This window comes from Orcinus orca, chromosome 8 (assembly GCF_937001465.1).
Source record: "Orcinus orca chromosome 8, mOrcOrc1.1, whole genome shotgun sequence".
Lineage (NCBI taxonomy): Eukaryota > Metazoa > Chordata > Mammalia > Artiodactyla > Delphinidae > Orcinus > Orcinus orca.
This window is the reverse complement of record NC_064566.1, coordinates 7,659,089-7,681,475: the sequence shown is the minus strand read 5'-3', so window position 1 is coordinate 7,681,475 and position 22,387 is coordinate 7,659,089. Positions and strand designations below refer to the sequence as shown.

The 22,387-nt window shown below is 59.7% G+C and overlaps 1 protein-coding gene across 43 annotated transcripts in view; it reads right to left on the bottom strand.

Moving 5' to 3' along the window:
- The window catches only part of NRXN2 (neurexin 2), a 109,749-nt gene that overhangs the window by 23,555 nt on the left and 63,807 nt on the right, over nt 1-22,387 (bottom strand). For 39 of the 43 annotated variants that reach the window (XM_049713250.1, XM_049713251.1, XM_049713241.1 and 36 more), the window contains 5 exons: nt 21,780-21,970; nt 19,942-20,115; nt 19,443-19,562; nt 6,224-6,405; nt 1,404-1,575 (listed from right to left, as the gene is read on the bottom strand). In XM_049713250.1, the coding sequence (XP_049569207.1) occupies nt 1,404-1,575; nt 6,224-6,405; nt 19,443-19,562; nt 19,942-20,115; nt 21,780-21,970 (839 nt within the window). Of the gene's footprint in view, nt 1-1,403; nt 1,576-6,223; nt 6,406-13,845; nt 14,629-19,442; nt 19,563-19,941; nt 20,116-21,779; nt 21,971-22,387 lie in introns of those variants that run through there. The other 4 variants (XM_033415805.2, XM_033415819.2, XM_004264305.3 and 1 more) reach the window with 4 other exon arrangements.

Below are 22,387 nucleotides of genomic sequence, written 5' to 3'. Positions count from 1 at the left end.
CGTGAGCCCACACTGGCGTTTTCATCCTAGCATGTAAGCGGGTCCATGAGGGTCTGTGCACTTGAACCTCTCACTGTCCTTCTGCCCACGGCTCTCTCAGCCAGCACGGGGCAGCTTCTCTGGGCATCACTTCTGCCAGGAGAGGGGCTGAGCCCGAAGACGCTCTCTCTGCTTCTCAGGGGCTGCTTCTCAGTCGGCACCCGCGCGTGTGACTCTGCAGTGCTGCTCAGCCTGTATCTCCACATCTCTGTGTTTCTGCGGTTCTTCTGCAGTACCTCCACTTCCCGTCCCTCTTCATCTCCCGCACTGGGGCTCTCTTCCTCTCCCTCCCAAGGCTCTGGCCACCTCCTCTCTCGCTGGCTGGGTCTGCACGACAGCGGCTCCATATATCTCCCTGCACCCCTCTGGGAGCTGCCTCCGTCTCCGCTTCTGTCTGGGTGACTATTTCCATCTCTCTCCCTTGCTCCTCCTCTGGTTTCCTCTCACTCTGAGGCTCTTTCTCTGCCTCCCTCAGATTCTTGCAGAGTCTCTGCCTCCTCATTTCTTTCAGGTCCTCATTTCTGTCCCTCCCCTGTGCTCCTGAGACCTTGGTTTGTCCTCGGCCACCACAGCTGTCACACTGTTGAACTGGGTCTCTTTGCATCCCCGTGCTCCCCCAGCCCCAAGACTGCGAGCTCCCTGCAAGCAGGGGCTGTATGCTGTGTCCTCAGGGCGCGGCACAGGACCTGATACTAGTAGGTTGTCGATGAAGGTTTGTTGAAGGCACTTGACCTATTTTTTGCTCTCGTTGTCACTTGTCGCTCTCTCCTTTTCACCATGTCCCTTACTTCTTGAGACCCTGGGGTTCCTTTTCTCTGGGTCTCCATGGTTACTTCTCTTCCTTTATTGAGATCACCTAATATGAACCTTTGACTTGCTCTTTGTAAAGACCTGGGTTCTTGCCTTGGTTCTATCCTTGGGAACAGTCCTGCCTCCTTGCCAAGATCCGTTTTGGGTTACTTCTGGATCTTCTCTCTTTGGTTTCTGCATCTGCCTCCCCATTTCCGCCTGTCCCTCTTTTCTCAACTCATCCTTCCCTCAATTACGACAGACTCTCCCTACTTCTACCTTCCTTCCCTCCTCTCCTCCCCCATCCACAAACTGGACCCTGACCTTGCATCCTTCCCTGTTCAGCTGTGCCGCCTTCCTCCTAGCTGACCCACTCCCACAGTCTCGCCCCCACCCTACAAATCCCAACTTTTCCCTTTAGCCCTGCCCCGCCATCGTCCCGCCCCTACAAGCCACGCCTTTCCCGCAGCCGAAAGCCTCGCCACTTAACCCCGCCCCCGGTGCAGGCAGCTCTCCTATCAGAGGCCGCCCCGCCCGCCCTGCCCCGCACCTCCCCTGCGCCCCGCGCCGCCTACCTGCCGGGTACCGCTCGTTGACCGGCCAGCTGTCCACCTGCAAGGTGGCATTGCCGCCGCTTCGAGTGAAGCGCACCACGTGGTATTTGCCGTCGCTCACGATGGCGTTGGGCTCGTCGATGGTAATGTCGTCCGTGCCCACGTTAAAGATCACCCCCACGGTGCCCTGGTCCTGGGGACAGGGAGGTAGAGGTCAGGGATCTGGAGGGAGAGACCGTTCACTCCTTCTAGAACTCCACCTGTGAACACCACCGGTCCAGCTCTGCAGCATTTAACAGCTTTACAACACACCTCTCCCAGCCGCGTCTTTACTGGACCTTTTCACCTGCCCAAGGAGGTGGGCAGGCTTGTCCCCTCCCTGCCTCATATGCAAGCAAGGGAGTAACTGAGGCTCAGAGAGGTTGGGGAAGCCACCGTGGGGTGCACAGCATGGGCCTGGAGCACTTCCACTGACCACACCTGCCTGTTGCTTTTTGGTTCAATCAAAATGTTCACAAATGTTCACAGGGCACCTCCTCCATGCAAGGGCCACTGAGCCTCCAGGCCCCGGACAGGGACGACCAAGAGGAACCCAGGACCAGTGGGACCACAGAAGGTGGAGGCTTCACCAAGGCACAGCCAACAGAGAAATCCACAGAAGCCAGCCCTGTGCCTGAGGAGGGTCTGGCCTCCCCACTCCTCACACCTCCAAGCTCAACCCTCGCCTCCCCTGGCTGTTCTGCACTGGGCGAGTCCCTGAGGGCTCTGGCACCAGGGCATTGGCAGGTGTCAGCCCATGGAGGTCAGGCCTGAGTGCGGGGGCAGCCCCTTTGCAGTCAAGGGGGCACAGGCGCAGGGTCTGGACTGTGTGTTCTGGAGGGAGTCAGGTATAGAAAGAGATCAAGAAGACAAACCATGTTGGGCTTATTAAGGGAAGGTTAGCTTGGGGGTGTAATGGTAGAGGATAGGGCCGGCAGCTGGGAAGGGAAGGGAAGAGGAAAGACAGGGACTGAGGCCTGGAGAAGGGGAGCAGAGTCAGTCTGAGCAACCTCTCCCAGGCCCAGGCTCCAGAGCGGACCTGCATAGGGAACCCTCAGAGGCCACCCAGGATCCAGCCCAGGAAGAGTTCTGTCCATGGTGCCAGGGTGAGAGGGAGAGCCTCACTGAACCCCTAAATGGTGCCAGGTCCTCTGTGGGTACTGTACACACATGCTGTCTTCATCCCCACAGCAACCCTCTGAGGAATAGACAGCATCCCATTCTACTGAGGGGGAAACTGAGGCTCAGGGAAGCTAAGTAACCTCCCCCAATCTCACAACTCATAAGGACGGACCCCCAGATTTGAACCCCAGTTGGCCTGACTCCAAAGCCAAGTGCTCCCTCCCGCTTTGCCCGCCAGTCTCGGGAGACACTGACTCAGAGTGCTGGAGGTGGGGGTGATCTGAGAGGCTACTGAGGCCAACCTTCCTTCAAGACCAAAGACGTCTAAAGAAGCCAGTGGAAGGCCCACTCGGCCCTAAACCTGAGCCCTTATTCCATTCCCCTGTACTACCCAGCAGCACCCCCGAACTCGGCCTCCTGAGTTCCTGCACCCCTCCTCCCACACAGGACAGACACTCGCACAGGCTCACACAGTCACGGGGACCAGATCAGCACGGAAGACACTACACTCCTGGAGTCTTCCTGAAAGACTGTTGCAGTCCGGCCTGGGCATGAGGAAGCATTTAGTTGCCACCTCCAGCATGCAACAGGGCTGAGGGGCTTGGTGGCCCTGGGTGTGGGGATGGGGTGACTCACAGACGGGGCAGGGATTGGGGTTTTGCAGAGAGAGCTGGGGGGGCAGGATGTGCAGCCGTGGCCCACTTGAAGATCCACGCCCTATCCCTTCCCCACTGTGGGTCCAGTTCTCCCCCTCCTAGAACCTGGGAAAGACACACGCGCACACACACACAGAGTCATACACACACACTCACACACACACACACGAGTCATACACACTCACACACACACACACACAGAGTCATACACGTGCAGCGTCCCTCAGATGCAGGAAAGCAGGGAAACTGAGGCCGAGCTTGCCTAACAAAGGGTACTAGCAAGCCGCATTCATCCACCACCCACAGACTGACGACATCCAGGGAGAAGGGGTGGTCTCTGCTCCCCACGTGAGAGGAACAGACCTCAGTACTACTGTCAGTCATAGAACAGCACCAGCCCCTTGGGTGCCTCTGAGGGTTTCTCCCCACGAGGCTCAGCTGGGTGGTGACAACGGTCAAGGAGCAGAAGTGGTCTGGGAGCCGGGATGGCAGAGGGCTGTCCAGGGCGGCTGGAAGGCAGGACACCTGCGTTTCCTAGGAGGCAGCCAAGCCCAGAGCCCAGAGCCGTGCACTCCAGGGGAGAGGCAGCTCCCAGAGCTGCTCCCCACGTGAAGTCAGTTGTCACTTCTTTTAAAGTCATTAATTCCTAATTCCCCAATTACCTCATTAGGCGGCGGTGGGAGAACGAGGCCGCTCCTACAGCAAATAATTATGGGAGTCAAAATTAATTTGGCAAAGTGGAGCGACGCTTTATTAGAAACGTCAAATTGCTTTTCTCTCATTTTGCTGCCGCCTCCCCACTCTCTGAGAGCTGCTAATGACGCTGCGGTGGGAGCTGATATATCACCAGGGGAGAAGGGGGCTTGGGGGCTGCCCCAGGGGGCTTCAGCCCGTCGGGTGCCCAGCTCTCCCCTCAGAGCTGACCTCTCTCATGGCTCCCACGCTTCCTCCAGGGCCCCCGACCCTCGCCAGGCTCCTCATCCCAGGGGCAGCCCCGCTCCGCCCCGCCGGCTACAGCACGAGGCACCAGGCCTCGTTCCTCCATAACCCTCGTTCCTCCATAACCCGGCACCAGGCGAGGGCTGTGGGCAACTGCTGGGAGGGCAAAGGAGACTCCTTCTCCCTGCACCCTGATCCCCCTGCCCCTTCTCCTCAGCACTGGGGAACCCTGTCCCCTAAACCTTCAGGCATATCAACAGAAGTTGTCAAATGAGGCGGACACAGTGCACCACAGATCTGCTCACCCAGGTGGATGCTCACAGGTGCTCAGGACATTAGTGGACACGGTGCTTCCCACGGGCTGGGCAAGGAGTGTCCTCAGTGCTTTACATACATGGTCTCGCTTATTAAACCTGCGAGCATCGCTGTCCGCTTATCATGCCATTACACAGATGAGGACACTGAGGCTCGGAGACACAAGGTGATGCACTAGGGCAGAGCAAGGACGCGGCAGAGCTGGGACTCAAACCCAGGCATCTGCTCCAAAGCCACACACCACCTCTCAGGACTATGTGATGAGAGAGCAGCAGCCCTCACTCACAGAGAGGGACCCGGAAACACAGTCACACCTGCCACGCAGAGTCAGGAGACTGAAACAGCAGCAAACGCCACACTGCCAAGAAATACAAATATAGAGCGACACACCCGATCAGAGGCCACGAGACTGTCCCCCACGGCGCCGCCCCCCAGCACTCCTGACACGATCAATGTGCACGGGGCCCACGCTGTCACATACAGTCACCGTCCGCACTGCCTCTCACGCAGGTGGAGACGCTCACACACACGGAACTTGCAGGCCTTCTCCCCAGGCTACTCCTTACTCTGCTTTCCTTTCCCCCTTGTTTCCCTGCCCGGCCTCCCAGGCCCGGTGTCCATCAGCTGCCACTTCTACTCCAGCTCCGCTCTGTCCACGGTCCATCTCTCCTCAGACCTCCTTCCTTCCCTCCCTCGTGCCGGGGAAGGGGTGTGCAGGCTGGGGACCCTGCAAAGCTGTCGTGTAAGGAGGGGCCAGAGCCCAAACGAGCCTTCTCCCCTGGCTCCCTCACTCCCCTGAAAGCTCAGGGCCCCCCACTCAGACCCTTCCAGCACACAGAGCCTGGCCAGCCTGTTCGACCCTCCCAGCTCGGGGTCCTGGCCAGGGTCACCATGTGGGATGCGGGCAGGGAAGGAAGGGGGCCGTAAGCGGCTGCATAGGTGGAAAATGGAGACTGAGGTCAGAGGCCCAAGGGTTAAGACAGTGGGCCGGGGGCAGGGGAGAGGCTAAGAGCACAAATGAAATGCAGCAAGGCTTGAGGCCACAGGGAAGTGTGTGGGGCCAGAGCAGAGAGGGGGAAGAAAAGGGGCCGCCCGAAGACCAGAGTTAGGATGGAAACTGTGAGAAGAGGAGCCACAGGCATGGCGGGGGGCCTAGAGGGAGGCAATGGGGAGCAGCAGAGGGCGAGGAGGGGAGCTGGGCAGAGAAAAGCAGAGCTGGGCAGGTTCGGAGGCCAGAGCAGAGATGTGGGGTAGGGCCGAGGTCAGGGAGGAATGAGCAGGGCTATGGCCAGAAGGGCTGTAAGGGAGGCCGGGTAAGGGGGCGGCTGGGAGGGCAAAGGTCATGGGAACAGTAATCAAGGGCAGGGAGGCCCGAAGGAGGGGACAGGAAAAGGTGCAGGACACAGTGGGAGGCATAGGCGGTGCAGGAGTGAGCAGGCAGCAGCCCAGGGCAGTCACAAGATGGGGATGTTCCCACAGGCTGCAGGAGAATGGCCGGGAAGGCTCAAGGAAGCCCCTGAGGTCTCAGGGTGGGGAGCTGGGGAGCTTCAGGTGAGCGGAGGTGGCTCTGGGGGCCTCAGTGAACAACCGGGAGGAGAATGGGTCTCAGGTGCGGAACCACAGACTGGAAACCCCAGCACTCAGGGAACAGAGGTTCTGAGGGCTCCACGGGAGGGAAAGATGCGAGGTGCTGGTCCCATGGCAAGAGAGGACTGAGTGGATTCGGGGCAGAAGGCTGGGGGGTCGGGGGTGCCAGCCCCGCGTCCTTACGATGTGCAGCTGCAGGTAGTCCCCGAGGCCGGAGGCGCTGTCCACCCGCACCAGCACGGCGCTCCGCTGGTGCGTGCTGAAGCCCACGGCCAGGCGGTCCATCCTCGTGCTCGGCCGGTCGTTGGGAGGCCATGTGTAGGTGATGAGCGCTCCCCCCTTCCCAAAGATGTATGTGGTCCCGGCTGCAGAGAGAAGGAAAGGGAGACAGAGATACGAGGTCAGGAGGGCGAGATTAGCAGGTCCTTGGGGCTGTGACCAGAGCACTGGGACACCAGGTTTAGGGTACGGGGGCTTCAACTGTGATACCCACAGCGGCCACCAGGCCCTGCCCTCCTAGGGAACAGTTGACAGGCGGGTGCCTGGGTGGGAGCCCGTGCAAGCGCGCAGACAGATGTAGCCGCCTCATCAAGAATTCTAGCTTTAATTACAGCAAAACAGAGAGGTAAGAGAGAGAGTGACACACAGAGAGAGAGAGCCCGGAGAGAGGCTGGCTGCAAGGGGACAGAGAAGATCGCCAGGGACGGGCAGGACCCAAGGGGCCTGGGCCTGAGCCACTCGGCTGCTCCCAGGGCTGGCAGAGGTGACAGGTTCGAGTATGTACTTGTGTGGGGCCTGAGTTGAGCAGGCACCAAGGCAAAAGCAGCCCCAGGCGATGGCGGCCGGAAGAGCAGGGGCTGTTCCTCTGACTCACAGCCTGCAGGCTGGCCCCGCTCCAGCGCCTGCTCCCCACCCCCTCCCAAGCCCCTGCAAATCCTGGTCCCACTTTGCCCGGACTCCCTGCTTCTACTCCCAGCTAGGGGGCTGCCTGGGTGCCAAAACGGGGTGTGGGGGAGGGGGGGTCCTGGAGCCCTGCCCAGAAAAGAAGAGACAGACAAGGGGGTGGGGGGGTAGAGATTGACAGCCAGAGGAGGAAGGAGGCAGAGAGACAGATGGACAGAGAGGGACAGAGAGGGGTGTAGGTGAGAGAAGGCGGGAGAGTGGGAGCCAGAGATGATGAAGGGATCCCTCTCCCTACCCTCTCCCATCCCACCCTCTCTCCCCCTCTGTCTCCTCTTTGCCATCCGGCTGCTGCTGGGGCGGGTGTGAGGTCCCTAACGATCTCAGCCCCAAAATAAACCCTATTAGTCGCCTTGTTCCCTCCTGTGGCTGCCTGGGCTCCCTGAGGGTGGGGGCAGACTGATTGCCAGGATGGAGGCAGGGGTCAGGGCCGGTCGCCCAGTTTCCGGGAAGGGAGCTTTGTCTGGGAGGCCTAGAGGACTAGTACTCTGGGGCCTTCAGAGAAGGAAAGACAACAATCTTGCATTCTTTAGAACATAAATGGAGCAGATGAGACTCATAAAATGCTTAATTAAATAATTAGCCACTAACAACTCCTCTCAAAGCACTTCTTGCAGGTAGAGGGGTTCAGGGGAGGACTTATCCAGAGAGAAGGAGAGGCAGATGGGGCGTGAGGGCACAAGCCTGGAGCAGGCTGGGAGAAAAGCAAGGCCTTGGGGGTGGGAGAGCTCTGGGTGGGATGGGAAGTCCGGGTCGGGGAAGGCCTGGGGTACTTCCCCGGAGCCAAAGCGCTCTGCCAAGATGGCAGCCAAGCTGGTGACACTAAGGCCAGGCCTCTCAGGCACCTTGGGGTCTCTCATCTCAGGGACTGGGAACCCCACTGTAGTTTGGGCAATCGGGGATCAGGGGTCTCTATCCCAGGAAGCTCCTAGGCCCCCGAAGGAGAGGGGACTCCTGAGTGCCTTGGAGGGAGGTACCATCTGCCCGCCCAGGAGGAACTGAGAAGGGAAGGCTGTTGCCTGGGTCCCAGAGAGGCAGTGAGGCCAGCAGGGGGCTGGGGCTGGGGGGGCAGGAGCTGTCACCCAGAGCGCTTGTCATCAGGGCCCTCCGTCTCCCCAGGCAAGGCTAGAGGGGAGAGGTGACTCCCGAGGGGGCAAGGCAGGTGGGAAAGAACCACCTTGATGTCAATTAACTGACATCTTGCCACAGCACATTGCAGGGAAAGTCCCCGCGCAGAAGACAGAGGGAGCTCGGCTCTGCCCCTCCAAACTGAGGTATGCTTCCTACCTGAGGGCCCTGGAGGCTCAGTGGTGAGATCTGAACTCTCAGGATGGGGTCCCAGGATCAGGGTGGAGAGCTGGACTGGGGCAAGTGAGCCACACATCCGCCTCCAGCAGGTCACTGCCTGGACAGGGCAGGGCCCAAAGGCTAGGAGCAGGGTAGGCCTCAGTCAGCAACGGTCTCTCCACTCCCAACACTGCAGCACTCTGGAAAATCGGCTGTTTCCATGGTAACCGTAATAGCCAGGGTCCTCCCTTCCCCCTCCACTCACTCACAAGCTGCATGTACAAAATTTGGGGGGTGAGGAGGGCCAGGGGCGCTAAGATGCTGACCCTTCTCCACATACACCCCTCCCTGCTTCCCAGACCAGAGGCTGCTGCCTCTCACCCCCGGGGCTCCAGCGTCTCCCAGTCAGACGCGGGAGGGGCTTATTGGGTTTCTCGATCCCTCAGACCAGCGAAAGAAACTCCATCTACCTGGAGCCTCCCAAATCTCCAGGTCTAGGGGAAAGGAGGCCCTTTCTCCTCACTTTCCCACCCCAGGAACCCAGACAGCACATCAGGCTGAGCCCCGAGAGGGCGCGAGGAGCGAGCACGCCCAATGCCCCATAGGGCAGTGAGGCCGGAGGGATCAGAGGCGGGGCGGGTGCTCCAACCCCGCAGACCCCGCACCCACACACGGGCCACGACGCAGCCAGCTGCGCACAAAGACCCAGTGTGGAGAGGCAGACCCCAGACAGGAGACAGCCGGGAAACATGGCGGTAAGCGCACAATGACGGGCCCTGGCAGGCGGCGAGGGCAGCGGCTGGCTGGCACTGCGCAGGACGGGACAGGCGCACGGGTCCCCGCCCCCGAGGCCCATGGCGCACGGGCCGCACACCCCCGCCCCAGCCTCCCCCAGTCCCCAGCCAGGGCCCTGCTCGGCCGGGCCTCCCCCGGGATTTATTACACAGCTGCTCTCCCACTGCCGCCAGTTTTTTCCGGGGGGGGGCTGGCCTGTTAAAGCCTAAGGGCGTTTATTACACGGTGGGGGGATCGGGTGGAGAGACACTTGTTGGGCCGAAGAGGTGAAGGATGAATGGTTTATCGGACTGGGGCGGCACTAATTACCCTGGGGAGACATTTCTCTCCCCGGCACCCCGCTCCAGCCCGGGCGCACAGGGCTCGGGCTGGGATGAACGCGGGTGGAGGGGCGGGACTCCGCCTGGTCCCTCCCCGTCCCTCCCCGCCGCGCTGCGTAGGCGTAGGCGCCTCCCGCCTCTCACTCCGCAAGCCGTCCTCTGCCCTGGCCACCGGGCGTCCTGGGTCGGGGGGCGAAGGCACATGGAGCCCAGGACACCGAACCACAGCTAGAACCTCTGAAAGGTTCCGGAGAGGGCTCCAGAGAAGAAAGGGGCCAAAGCCAAGGCCCATTATGTTGCCCTAGGGTGGTCCAGACCCATTGTTTTTGACCTCCCCAGGAAAACGCTAGTGAGCTACAAAGTACACAACATTGCAGGGTGGAAGGGTGGGGAGCAGCCCTGAAGCCCAAGGCAAGACAGCCTCTGGCCAGACACAAAATGCCCCAGGCCCAAGTGGCCACCACCCAAAGGCCCTGGCCTGGAACCTTCTGCCCACACCCAACATAGTCCCCTCAATGCCTCCTGGACCCAGAAATTCACTGATCCAGTAGAACACTAAATGATCAAGAATCTTCTGTACAATTCCCACACACCTGCATTCTAGAAAAAAAAAAGAAAAACCCCAACCAACCATTAATAATGGTTAGCTTACCCAGACCCAAACAACATAATCATCCCATGTGAAAAACCACCCATGCAGTGCTGCCCCTGTGGTTAAAACTACACGTGCAGACCCTCTGTCTGCCTGTCCCTGCCGCATCAGAAGCCATGACAAAAACCTTCTGGTGGATCTCGAATCATGAGAGGATAAAACGTCTTGTACCATCCAGAAAAGCCGCAGTCCTGGGTGCCCACAGCCCACGCCAGCTCTCTGAATACAGACCCTCACAGTCCACGGGGTTATCTCTCCAGGTCCAGAGCCCTGGGCTCAGGTCTCTCTTGATCCCAGAACAATAGTCCCTCAATTCTTAAGCCTGTTCTTGGCCATAAGACATCCAGTCAGAAATCCAAGTGAACACACCCATATCCAGCAAATCAAATGAAATGCCAGTCCCCTTTAGAAGCTGGAGTGATGAATCCAGAACCCGTGGAAGCTCCTGACTCAGAACCGAACCGGGATTGACCCCTCTATTCCTGGCCTCAGAGGGTACAAGAAATGAAGGTCAGGGGCTGCAAGGCTCGTAAAGGGCTCTGAAACTAGAATCAGGGTCAAGGATCAGGAGAGTGTCACCCCCTCAGGCCATTTTTAGGACCCGGGTGTACTAAACTCAGACTGACATCTGAGGTGCAGGAGTGTCAGTGAGTGTCCGGCAGGTCAGTAGGGATATTATGTAACGGGTGGGGTTGAGGGTGGAAAGGGAAAGGCAGGAAAGAGTGAGGAGAGGAGGGAAGGAAGGCAAGGAGGAATGCAGGAAGAACGCAAAGAGTCGGGAAGTGGAGACGCAGGTGCAGGAAAGAGAGGCTTCTCACACTGGGGGCAGCCAGGGAGATGCTGGCACAGAAAGGAAGGGTCTCCCCTGGCCTACAAAGGTCTCCCAACCTGGCCTCTTCCTCTAGCCAAGCATGGGGTCCCAGCAGAAGCCCATCCTGTCGCCTCCCCCCACATCTGAGGTGCGCCCAGGTGGGGTTCAGCCATGACAGCTGGCCTCCTCCCTCCTCTTCTATCCATCCTTTGACCCTCTTCCTTCCTCTTCACTGCCTGACCGTTCTCGGGCTCCTCCACTCGGTCTCCCCACCACCTTCCATCATGGCCCTGCAGCACCCTCCACCTCCTCTGCTTCCACGTGGTCCTCGGCAGCCATCGGCCCTCTTGGGGCTGTTTGTCTCCTCTGCACAGCAAGGGAGGCTCTGAGGCCATCCCAACACCAACATTCCATAGGTTCCCCCAACACCCCCCCCACAAGCTCTTTCCTCCATTTTCTCTCCCTCTCCCCCAGCTCTCTGCATCCCGACTCCAACTCCTTCACGGAGCCTTCTTCTGGCACTTTGGCTCCCAGGTCCCTCCTTCCAATCTGCTCAGCTCCCCTGGGCCAGCCCCTCTCTCCTTTCCTTTCCCCTTTCACCTCCTCTCCTCTTCCCCCCACCATGATTTCCCCCAATAGCCTTTCTTCTCTTGTCCCTTCATGCCTCTCCTCATTGCCCAGAAGGACCATGTCCTATCTGGGTGTCTCTGGGGACTGAGCCTCAAGGGAGTCAGAAGGGATGATGAAGGGGACGGTGAAAGGCAAACAGGGCCAGATTGCTCGCAGGGAGAAAAGGGGAGTTAAAGTCAGGTGCAAGGTGTGTGGGGGGAAGTGGAGCAAGGAGCCTAGAGAGCATTGCACAGAGAGGACCCCAGCTGGGACAGGGGCTAGCCAGGGACACTCTGCTGGGCAAGGGAGAGGAAAGGAATGAAGGAGAGTGTTGGAAGAGGCCGCTCCTGGGAACTGGATGAAGAGAAAGTAGAGACATGAAGAAGATAAAGGTGAACTAGGAAAAAAGGGGGAAGGAGAGTAGAAAAGGGGTGGAAGGACTGAAAGTGATATGGGGGAACAAAGATTGGGAAGCAAGGATGGACAGATGTAGAACAATGATGGGGAGGCAGAGATGAGTGCAGAAATAGAAGGCCATGAGGGCATAGATGGGAAGTGAAGATACAGGCATGAAAGATGAGGGCAGAACAAAAATGGAGTAAAAAAATATGAGAGGGGATGGATGAACAGAAATGGAAGTGATGGGAATACAGAAATTAGAGGCAACAAGGTACAGAGTGAGAACTGGTAAAGGCACAGTGATGGGAGTCAAGATAAAAGGTGATGGAAGCATGGAGATGTCAGAGTGCCAAGATGGGAGGTGATAGGGGTTCAGAGATGGGAAGTGATGGGAGGACAGGTATAGGAGGTGATGAGGATATAGGGATGGGAAGTAATGGAGGTACAGAAACGGTGAGTGTTGGAGGGATGAGATGGGGACCGAAGATGAAAGGTGATGAAGTATATGGATGGGAAGTGATGGAGGTACAGAGATGGGAGGTGATGAGTTGCACCATATGGGAGGTGAAAGAGGTACAGAAACGGTGGTACCCTATGGAAAGTGATAGCAAGGTACAGAGATGGGAGGTGATGTGGAGTACAGAGAAGGGAAGTGGACTAAAATGGGAGGTGATGGGGGTCTCTGGGATGGTAGGTAACAGGAGCTTTGAGATGAAATGTGAAGGAGAGACTGAGATGGGAAATGATGGAGTCTGACATGGAATAAAACGTGAAGAGGGACACACATGGGAGGTAGTGGGGAGGGCAGAGATTGGAAGTTATGGGGATGCAATAATGGGAAGTGATGGAGGTACACATAATACGGAAGAGATGGAAGAGGTGGAAGGTGGCAGGTACAGAGATGGGAAGAGATGGCATCCAGAGAATCTTAGAGGTCTAAGGTATGAGGTGATGAAGGGACTGGGCTGGGAGGGCCAGCAAACCCACAAAGGGCAGAAACCAGAAGTGATAGAGGTCAGAAATGGAAGGTGATGGAGTCTGAGAGGGAAGAGGAAGTAGGTTTTGAGATGGAAGGTTATGGGAGGGGGCGCTGAGATAAGAGGTGATAGTGTAAAGTGATAGAGGACTGACTCTGGAGGTGATGGGGAGACTGGGATAGGGGAACAGAAATTCAAACAGTGGGAGGTGGGAGATGCTGAGGATCAGGGGTGGAGGCAGGGCAGAAATGAAGAGGTGTGGAGAGGAGAAACCGGAGATTCAGGGAATGAGGCTGGGAGAATAATGGGACAGTGGAGCGAGGTGACTGCTTGGAGGTGGTGGAAGGACAGTAATAGGGGAAAGACAGGACAAAGACGGGACAGTTGCTGGAGGAACAGACGTAAAATAGAGACAGATATGAAGAGGTGAAAGAGGCAGAGATGGAACACGTCTGAGCCAGAGATGATAGGTGGGACAGAGGTGAGAGGTTGGTGGGGGACAAAGATGAGAAAATAATGGGTACAGAGATGCTGCACCAGCAGTGGGAAGGCGACGGTGAGGCAGAGGTGGAGGTAAGCCAGGTGGAGAAATGATAAGGGGCAGGGATGGAGGAGGTGAAGACAAGAGAAACGGAAGGGAGAGCTGGGCAGAGAGGATGAAAGGACAGATGGGGAGGTGGTGAGGGGACCTAAACAGGAGGGTGATAACAAACCAGACATAGGGATTCGGAGGTAAAGGTGAGGCGAGGAATGAAAGTGATGAAGACAGATATGAGGATGATAAAGGGACGGGGTGGGGGGATTGTGATGGAGAGGCGAGGGTGGGGCTGAGATGCTGGGAACCGAAGATGGTAGGTGAGGGGATGCGGGCCCGCAGGGCCGAGGGGCCGGGCCTCGGCGCTCACGGGCTGGGGTGCGGCCCGCGGGGGCCAGGGCCGCGCACACGGGAGGCCCTGGGAGCCAGCCGGCCGGCCGGTATCGGCAGCACCACTTACCGTGCCCGCCGCGGGTGAGGAAGGGCATGCGGTTGATGGCGATCGGCACGGTGCCGTGCTTGCTGTGGAAGTGGTGGACGTGGTGGGTGGTGCTGAGGCTGGAGGAGACCCGGGCCCCCTCGGCTGCCCCAAGCAGCAGCAGCAGCAGTAGCGGCAGCAGAGGTGGCGGCGGCGGCGGCACGGGCCCGGCCAGGGCGGGGGGGCGGCGCGGGCACCCCCCCGGCCCGCTCCCCCCCGGGGGCATTTCGGCCCGGGGGCGGCCGCCTCACAGTCCCATGGCCGGGGGCAGGGACGCGGGGCTGCGTAGCCCCGCGAAGCCCCCCTCCGGCTCCGAGCCCCGGGAGGGGGGTAGGGGTGAAGAGAAGGAAAACCAGAGCCCAAGCCTCGGTCCCGAGCCAACGAAATCAACTGGATACCGCCGGGAAATCCGGGGTCCGCAGAGTGGCAACGCCAAGGTCCAGGACGCCTGGGTCCATCGCGAGGAGCTAAGGGTCTCCCCGCATCCCGGCGGGGTCGGAGCGGCGCAGAGGGCCGTCAGAAACCCGGGGGAGCGCCCGGGGGAGGGGGCATGGTGCCGGGTGGAGAGGTAGGGGAGGCGCGGGGGCCAAGCAGGGAGGGGAGAGCGGGGGAAATCCTGCAGAAAAACCGAGCCGGGGAGGAGGGGGACTGGAGGAGAGAAGCGGGAGACCGACGGAGGCTAGGGCCGCTGCCGCTGCCGCTGCCGCCCGACGGAGACAGGGGAAAGGAGGGAGGGGCCGGGGGAGGGGGGGCGGGAGAAGAGAGAAGGGAAGCAAATCCGGGTGAGGGGGGAATGAAGGGAGAGGAGAGGAGGGGAGAGGAGAGGAGGGGAGGGGAGAGGAGAGGAGGGGAGAGGAGAGGAGGGGAGCGGGGCTGAGCAGAGGAAAGGCGCGAGCCTGCTAGATTCCGGCGGAGAGATGGAGGCAGCGGAGTGTTGCTGCAGAGGCTGAGAGGGCTGGAAGGGAGAGGGAGGGAGAGAGGAGGGAGGAAAGGAGCGGAGTGGAGAGGGGAGGCGAGGGGAGGCGAGGGGAGGAGGAGCGCGGGAGAAGGAGGGGGCAGGGCGGAGGGACCCGGGCGGCTCCCGATCTGCGGGCGACGCTGGGCAGCTCCACCGCGCGGCTCCCGGCTAGCCCGCTCGGGGCTCGCCTCTCCTCTGCGCGAGCCCCGCCTCTCCCCCGCGCCCTGGCGCGCGCTCCCCTCCCGCCCCCTCCGGAGAAGGGGACCTGCTGAATAATTGAACAGGACTGAGGCTAGCAGAAGAGGCCGCTCTCTCCCACCTCCTCCCTCCCCCCCACCTGGACGAACCCCAGGAGTGCTCGCTGGTCCAGGGCGCAGAGATGTGGACACCGCCACCTCTGCACGCACGCCTCGGAACACACGTGCACGCTAGGATGTGGACGGGCTCGGGTATGGAGACACCCACGTGCCCATACAGGCATCAGTGTGCACGCACACACACATAAGCTCAGATACATACATGCATACATGTGCTCATAGACACTGGCACACGAACTCACACTCAGCCGAGCGTGTACACATGCTCATGGAGGCAATACATGCACACACACATACATGTTCGGTCACAGGTACTGAATGAACAGCCAACGTACACACGGACGGCTCCCTCCAGCTCACCCTCCAAAAACAGGGTCACCCATACGCATACAGACAACGCACCCAGAGGCTCAAAGGTGCTCCAGAGTAAGACATGCCACACACACAGTCCCTCGCCACCTCTCCAAAAGGGTGCTCCCCTCCCCCACACACACCCTCCTGGACTCCTCCAATCCTTCCTGTCCACTTCCCCTGCCCCTCCCGCTGCCTCAACCTCTACCTCTGGGGAGGGGAGTTTCCAGGATACTTATCCACTGAGTGGCCCACTTGTGACAAAACCCTTCCTGGGCCACTTATGTCCAGCTGAGGAAGTCACTTGTCCTTCTAGGGGCCCCTCCACTGAGATCTGTCCCCTCCCAGACTTTGGGACACCTCTGGGAAGCACGTGTCACAGGCCCAGAGGTAAGTGCAGGGGGGCTTTCTTCCCTTCCTCTGGATGCCACCTCGGCATGGGGCCTGGGGGGGGCTGAGGGGGGGAGATGCTGAAGGTAGAGAGGGAGGGAGGTAGAGATGGGACCTGGAAGGAGGCAAAGAAGGAGTGTCATAGGGTGAGAAGGAGAGGTGGTGAAGAAAGGGCAAAAGGAAGCAGGTGCGAAAGGGGAGGGAGGGGCTGGCTCCTGCTTATTGATTCTGAATTCCGTTTTGGAGCAAAAACTGCTACCAGGAGCCCCACAAGTTCTGCACCCAGGTCCTGGGTGCAGTCAGAACCCAGGACAGCTCCTCTGCCGCAGCTGCCACCTCCCCAGCCCTGCTAGATGCCAGGGCCCCATTTGGCCCCCAGCCCTTCAGAAGGGGAGAAAGGGGTCCTCAGAGGCACCCGGGAGGAAGTTTCCAGGTGGTGCGTGGCCCCATGAGGGAGGAGAGATTGCAGGCTGAGGAGCAGGGCTGGGGCCCCCAAAGCCTTGTCCTCCTGCCCTCTCATCCCGTGCACGCTCTTGGCCCTGGCACTGAGGTAGAGACTGACAGAGCTCTGAGCAGGCAGAAAATGTATGGTCCCGGAGGGAGGGAGGGAGGGAGGGAGGGAGGAGCCAGTGGCAAGAGGAGAGGAAGGGAAACCGCCTAGAGGCCAATCAATACCAGTGAGTGGGAAGTGGAGAGCTGGAGGGGGTGACGCTGGGGATCGAGGGGGAGAGACAGAGGGTAAAAAAGAAGGGAGAGACAGAGGTGTGCAAGAGATCAATAGAGGCTGTGGAGCAAGTGGAGAGAAGAGAAACACACAGAGGGGCAGAGATGGGGAAGAGCTGACTGCCCGGGCGAGCCAGAGACAGGCTCTGGGAGACTGAGCTGCCAAGGGGAGCTGTCCTGACCTCAGCCCTGGGACTTCAGGCCCTGCCAGGAAGCGTGCCTCCTTCCAGCTTCCTTCCTCTCTGAGTTCATATTCTCTTTTTCATTCTCTCTCCACTCTTCTCTCTCCCATCCTGGAGATGACTTCTCTCCCTCTGATCTCTCTCCTGCCTTCCCAGGGCAGACTCCTGAGCCCACAGAGGTACCTTCAGCCCCAGGTGTAATGCCCATATCCCAGACGGAGAAACTGAGGCCACACAAGGGGAAAGGCTGTCCTGAAGGTCGGACTCCTCTCATTCCAGTCTCTTTACCACCAGACAGCTCCACACCCCAGGCCCAACCCTCTAAGGACACCTGGGCCATTCCCACCCGCCTCCCTCTCTTCAGGCACAGGGGCCCTTGGTGCCCAGTGGTGCCTCCAGGGCCTTCACACTTGGGGGTGAAGCAAACAGGCCTCTGGGCCAAGTTCCTGCTTGACGTTGTGCATCAGTGGAGCCTCAAGAAGACCCGCCATAGAGAGACAGCACGAACATGAAACAGCCAAGCCTGGAGAAGCGGGAGGAGGCACAGCTTCAAGAGAAAAGGGGGTGTGGCTTGACCCAAGATTCCTGCCTCGACCCTTGGGGCCAGAGATCTCAGAGGTACCCCAGGGCCAGGGTTTGGAGGCTCCCAGATTGCACCCACCTTGTCCTTACCTCCATGGCTTTGCTCAGGCTCTGCCACCAGACACACAGACCAGTGCTTGGGGACAGTGACACTTCCCAAGACGTGCCCAGCCCCAACTCTCCCTGCCTCCCACCTGCCCCCAGAGAAGTTGCTCCAAGCTCCCTTCCCATCCCTGCTGAAAGATGGCTTGACTCCCTAAACCACCATCCCTCTCTACGCTCCCTTCCAGAAGGCTCCATCATGTGGGAGTGTAATGGTGATGATGGGCAGCAGCTCTTCTCAGCCCTGATGCCCTGCAGCCCGGGCCAGCCATGCCCACCGTCGGCACCGTCTCCATCTCCGCCACCGCCCCCAACCCAGGGACTAAATGAGCAACAGGGGCAGCAAACTTTAGGGACGCCTAGCTTCTAGCACCTGTGATTTAGGGCAGGGAACTGCCTCTTACTGAGGCCTCAGTGTCCTCAGCAGCTAAATCGGATGGTTGGTCTCCATCCTACTGCCTTCTCTGAGGACAAATTAAAAGGGCTTTGCAAGCTGCAAAACACGAAACAATCAGTGGGGAATGTTACTGTTAAACAGCAAAGTCACCACCGTCCCCAGATCGCCCGTGCGAAGCTGAGTGAGCTGGAGAGGACGACGCCCAGCCCCGTCTCTATTCCCTGGCAGCCAGGGCTGGAGCGCCCCTAAGCTGGCCATTGTCTGGAGGCTGGAAGGTACAGAGAGTGGCAGGTCGGACAAGAAAAATCCTGGGGGACAGGACGGGATGTGGAGGTACCGAAGGACAGGTCTGCCTTAGAGCACCAGGAAAGCACTGAGGGAGATTGGTGGGCATTCTCACAAAGTAGAAGAAAAAGTCAAGACCCACGCAAGAGCCCAATCCCTGAAACCAGTAGGTTATCTACCCCGTAAGAAACTCAGGACTCTGCCCAGATGGCCAAGGCTCTGCAGTGTGGCACAGAGGCAAAGGCCCTGACCCCCGTTCTCAGCCCAGATCTACCGTTCACTCCTCCAGAAATCCACCCACCCCTCCAGGCCTCAGCGTCCATGTCTGTAAAATGGAGAAGCCCTAGCCTCCTCTGTGTGTCTGTGTGTGTGTCTGTGTGTCTGTGTGTTTTTCCCAGGCAGCTGACCCTTCATGTCCCTGGTCTCAGCAGGGCTACCCCAAGGAAGACCACTCAAATGACACCTGAAGAGGCTGCGTGCTCCCCAGCCCGCCCCCTGCAAGCAGGAGGTTGGCTCTCCCCCGCTCTTGCCCCACTGCCCTCCGTCTGCCAAGCTCAACCAGCTGCTGGCCACCAACCACTAGGGACTGGAAACTGCTGCTGAAGCTGCCCTCTCTGGGAAGGGGCCTCAAACAATATGCGGGCTGGCAGCAGATACCCAGCCAGGGAGGAGAAGAGCCAGGTGAGGACACTAGGGAGTGTTCTTGTGGCTCCAAGGGACACCCTGCAGCTGGGTGGAAAACCAGGGAACTGCACCACAGCCGGCTTCCAAGGAAGCCAGCTCCAGAGGCCTGCCCTCCTGAGCCCGTCCTCTGGGGCGCAGGCCTACCCTGGGCAGGAAATCCCAGGCTTCCACTGCACGTTTCTGAGGGCACCAGAGGAAAGGGGGTGCAGGTCGACAATTCCCACCCCCACCCTGTGCAACAGTGTGTACGTGTGAGCTACGACTTGTGAGACCATCGCCAGGATCGCATGGGGAGAGCGACAGAGGCTGACGCCCTTGGTGAGGGGTGAAGGGAGCGGTGTCCCGCCAGCTCAGAAGGAAGAGGAGAGGCCGTCTATCAACGATTTGCCCCAGACATGCAGGCAGCAGCAGTCCTGCACAGGCCCGAGAGGGGACTCCGGGAGGGGACGGCAGCCAGGAGCTCCCTCGGTCTCTCGTGACAAGAAGGGATGAGAAGCAAGCAAGCAGCACGGCTCTCAGAGACCCTCCCTCCTCCGGAGCATCCCTGGGGCCGGGGACGGGCCAGGATCTCCCCCCAGCACCCCGAACTCTCCCGGTCCCGCACTCACGGTCGTTGCAGACGGGGCCTCCGTAGGAGGTCATGGTGCAGTCGCAGGTGAAGCCATCCCACTGCTGTAGGCAGACGCCCTGGTTGGCACAAGACTCTTCGGTGCAGGTGGTGCTGGGGCCTGGAAGAAGCAGGAGGAAGGAACACCCCCAGCTCAGCCAAGCCCCCTCTAGCCTCAGGAGGTATGGAAGCTTCGGGGCCAGGCCGAGAGATCTTGCCCTCCGTTCTGCTGGGCAGAAAGGGCCAAGAACTGATGGGGGTGGGAGGGGGATGGAGGGGAGCTCAAGGACTTCTAGTCTTGGCCTGGAACTGTGATAAGTGGCCGGGGTGGGAGGCAACAGGGAGGGCAAGTGACCCCCCTGACTCCCCCATACTCTGCCCCAGAGTGGCAGCTCCTGTGAGGCCTGAGAAGAAGGCCACCCAGCGGCCCTGGTCTGCCTCTACCGCTGGCCCCCCTGCAGCGTGCAGAGTCACACCCGACTTCTGTGCCCCACACTCACCGTCACAGCCCCTCTCCACCTGCCCGATGCGGTGCAGGGCGTCAGCGATGAGGTCCGGGAGGCGCCCGTTGAGGTCCACCGAGGCCAGGCAGCCCTGAAAGCCATCCCGGGAGGCCACCAGTTTGGGCAGGTTGTGGAACATATTCTTGCTGAGACCGCCAATGTACAACTCCCCTGCAAAGGGAGTGGGATCAAAACCTCGGCATCCCGCTCCCCAGGTCCCCGTTGCCCTCCCAGGACATCGGCACCCAGCTGTCAGGTCATGCAGCCCCACAGTGTCCCATCCCGGACTCCAGTTTCCTCTCAGAGATGCAGCAGCCCGCAGATGCCCACCCTCCACTCTTCTTTCTTCCTTCTCCACTTTGCCATCTGTCTGCTCCCCTCCCAGAGAAGCCCAGATGCCCGGGAAAGGGGGGGCAGCTGGAGGAACCTGCTCCGTGCTCTCTCCCACACATCTGATTCCAGTTCCGGCCTGTAATCAGGGCCTTTCATAGATGTGCAGCCCGATCCCCTCCACCCCCACTCCCTCCCTTCCGAAGTCTCCCATCCCCAGAACTCCTTCAGGCCTCTGCCAGCCTCTCCCGGCTCTGAGTTGTCTCCTGGGGGTTCTAAGCCCAGCACCTTCCAACAACAACTAGGGCTTGGCCTGGGGACTCTGGGTGACACGGGGAAGTTCTCCTCAGGGACACATCACTGCCTGGCCACATAGACCCTAACTCCCTGGAAATCATAGCTGGCCCCCAGCAGAGCTCCAACAAGACATGAGTCAACCCTGCTGCCCTTGCCCTGCACTCAGTGCAATGCAAGACCAGCCCAGACCACCCCGGGTTTGCTGCCACTGAGGATTATCCAAGACACATCGCCCCCTTCTGGCATCAGGGAGAATTGACAGCACTGTGCCATTCGTCGGGCCCTGGATCTGACCAAGCTTCTGGTTCCAACTCTGCGGCCGGCTCACTTTGTGACCTTGGGCAAACCATGTAGCCTCTTGAAGCTTCCATTTCTGTCTCTCCAAGAGGGGGATGAATAGTCTCTAAGGGCCCTCCCCCAGCTCGGACAGTCCCAGTCGCACTGACACCAGGGGTCCCTAAGGGACTGAGGGCTGCTTTGGGCATGTAAGGGTCGCTCACGTTACCCCGGTGGGCTCTGGAAAAGCCGCAGGCCTTGTCCTCACTCCTGTGCCAAAACCCCGGTCTCTAAGCTCATCCTCTTCACTCCTCTCTCACCCACTCATTCTGGGGGCAGGCAATGACTTTCATTAGCTACTGAAGACACCCTGGGGAATGTAAGTCCCTGGTATGACGCTGAGCCCACCAGGGAGACTCTGAGTCCAAAAAAGTTCCCAGACCTAGTCCAGCCAATGCCCAAGGGCTATGACCAGGGCAGCATGTGGGGACCCAGTTATTGCCCCTCCTTCCTCCCCACATCACTGCCCCCTCCTGCCCCAGCAGGGAGGCATCTGCCAGGACACTATTCTCTCTCCAGCCCCCAACCAAGGCAGACTTCTCAACCCTGGAGGGCCAAGAGGTCTTCAGAAGGTGCAGCTGCCTACTCCTAGCTCTAGAGTGAGGCCACCAGGCTCCCCGTGAGACAGACACAACCTGCAACCAGGCTTTCAGTGTTGGGAGGGCAGCCTCGCAGGGGAGCTGAGCAGAACTTTGACGGGAAGATGTCAGGCTGGACACAGTGGAGAACAGGAAAGAGGGAGGGAAACCATGGGTGGGGGCAGGGGGAGAATCACGCGCGTGAAAGAGCATCCCAGGTCAGGGGTGATCTTGCTGGGGCCGAGGGGGCATCTGGGGTAGGGCCAGGCCTTCTGCAGAGGCCCCAGGCCCCACCTTTGAGATCGAGGTTTCGGGCGCCATTGGAGTGCTGAGTGACAGTGCGGGAGTCGATCTGGAGCGTGTGCACGTTGCCGGGGTCCCTGGACACCACCACGTTGTGCCACTGGTTGTCATTGACTGGTTTGTCAGAGTTCCCCTTCATCAAGGACGGGCCATTCCCCAGGTCAAACACGTAGTGGATGTACCTGCCCCACAGTAGGGAGGAGACACTGGGTCAAGGTGGGGGCCGATGCTGGGAAGGCGGGGAAAGGAGGAGCTATAGCTGCGGTGGGGCTGGGAGCTGTAAGCAGAAGGGGTGGAGAGGGAGACCTCATAGTGGAGGGACCCAAGCCAACAACACGAGGACTCTGGTGTGAGGTCCCGTCATGGGTGGATGCGGGCAGGGAAGGCCACAGAGGACCTGGCTCCAGGGGCAGGCTCAGAAGAGAAGCTGGTGGGGGGAGATATCTGTGAGGGCAGCAGGGTCCTCTGGGGGCAGGGACAGAGCTGCTCTAGGGCGGGGACCTCTCAGGCAAGAGAGGCCAGAGGGACACAGCCCTGTCTTCTGCCTGAGCCAGGACAGCGAATGGAGGACAGATATGACCGGGAAATCCCTGGCAAGG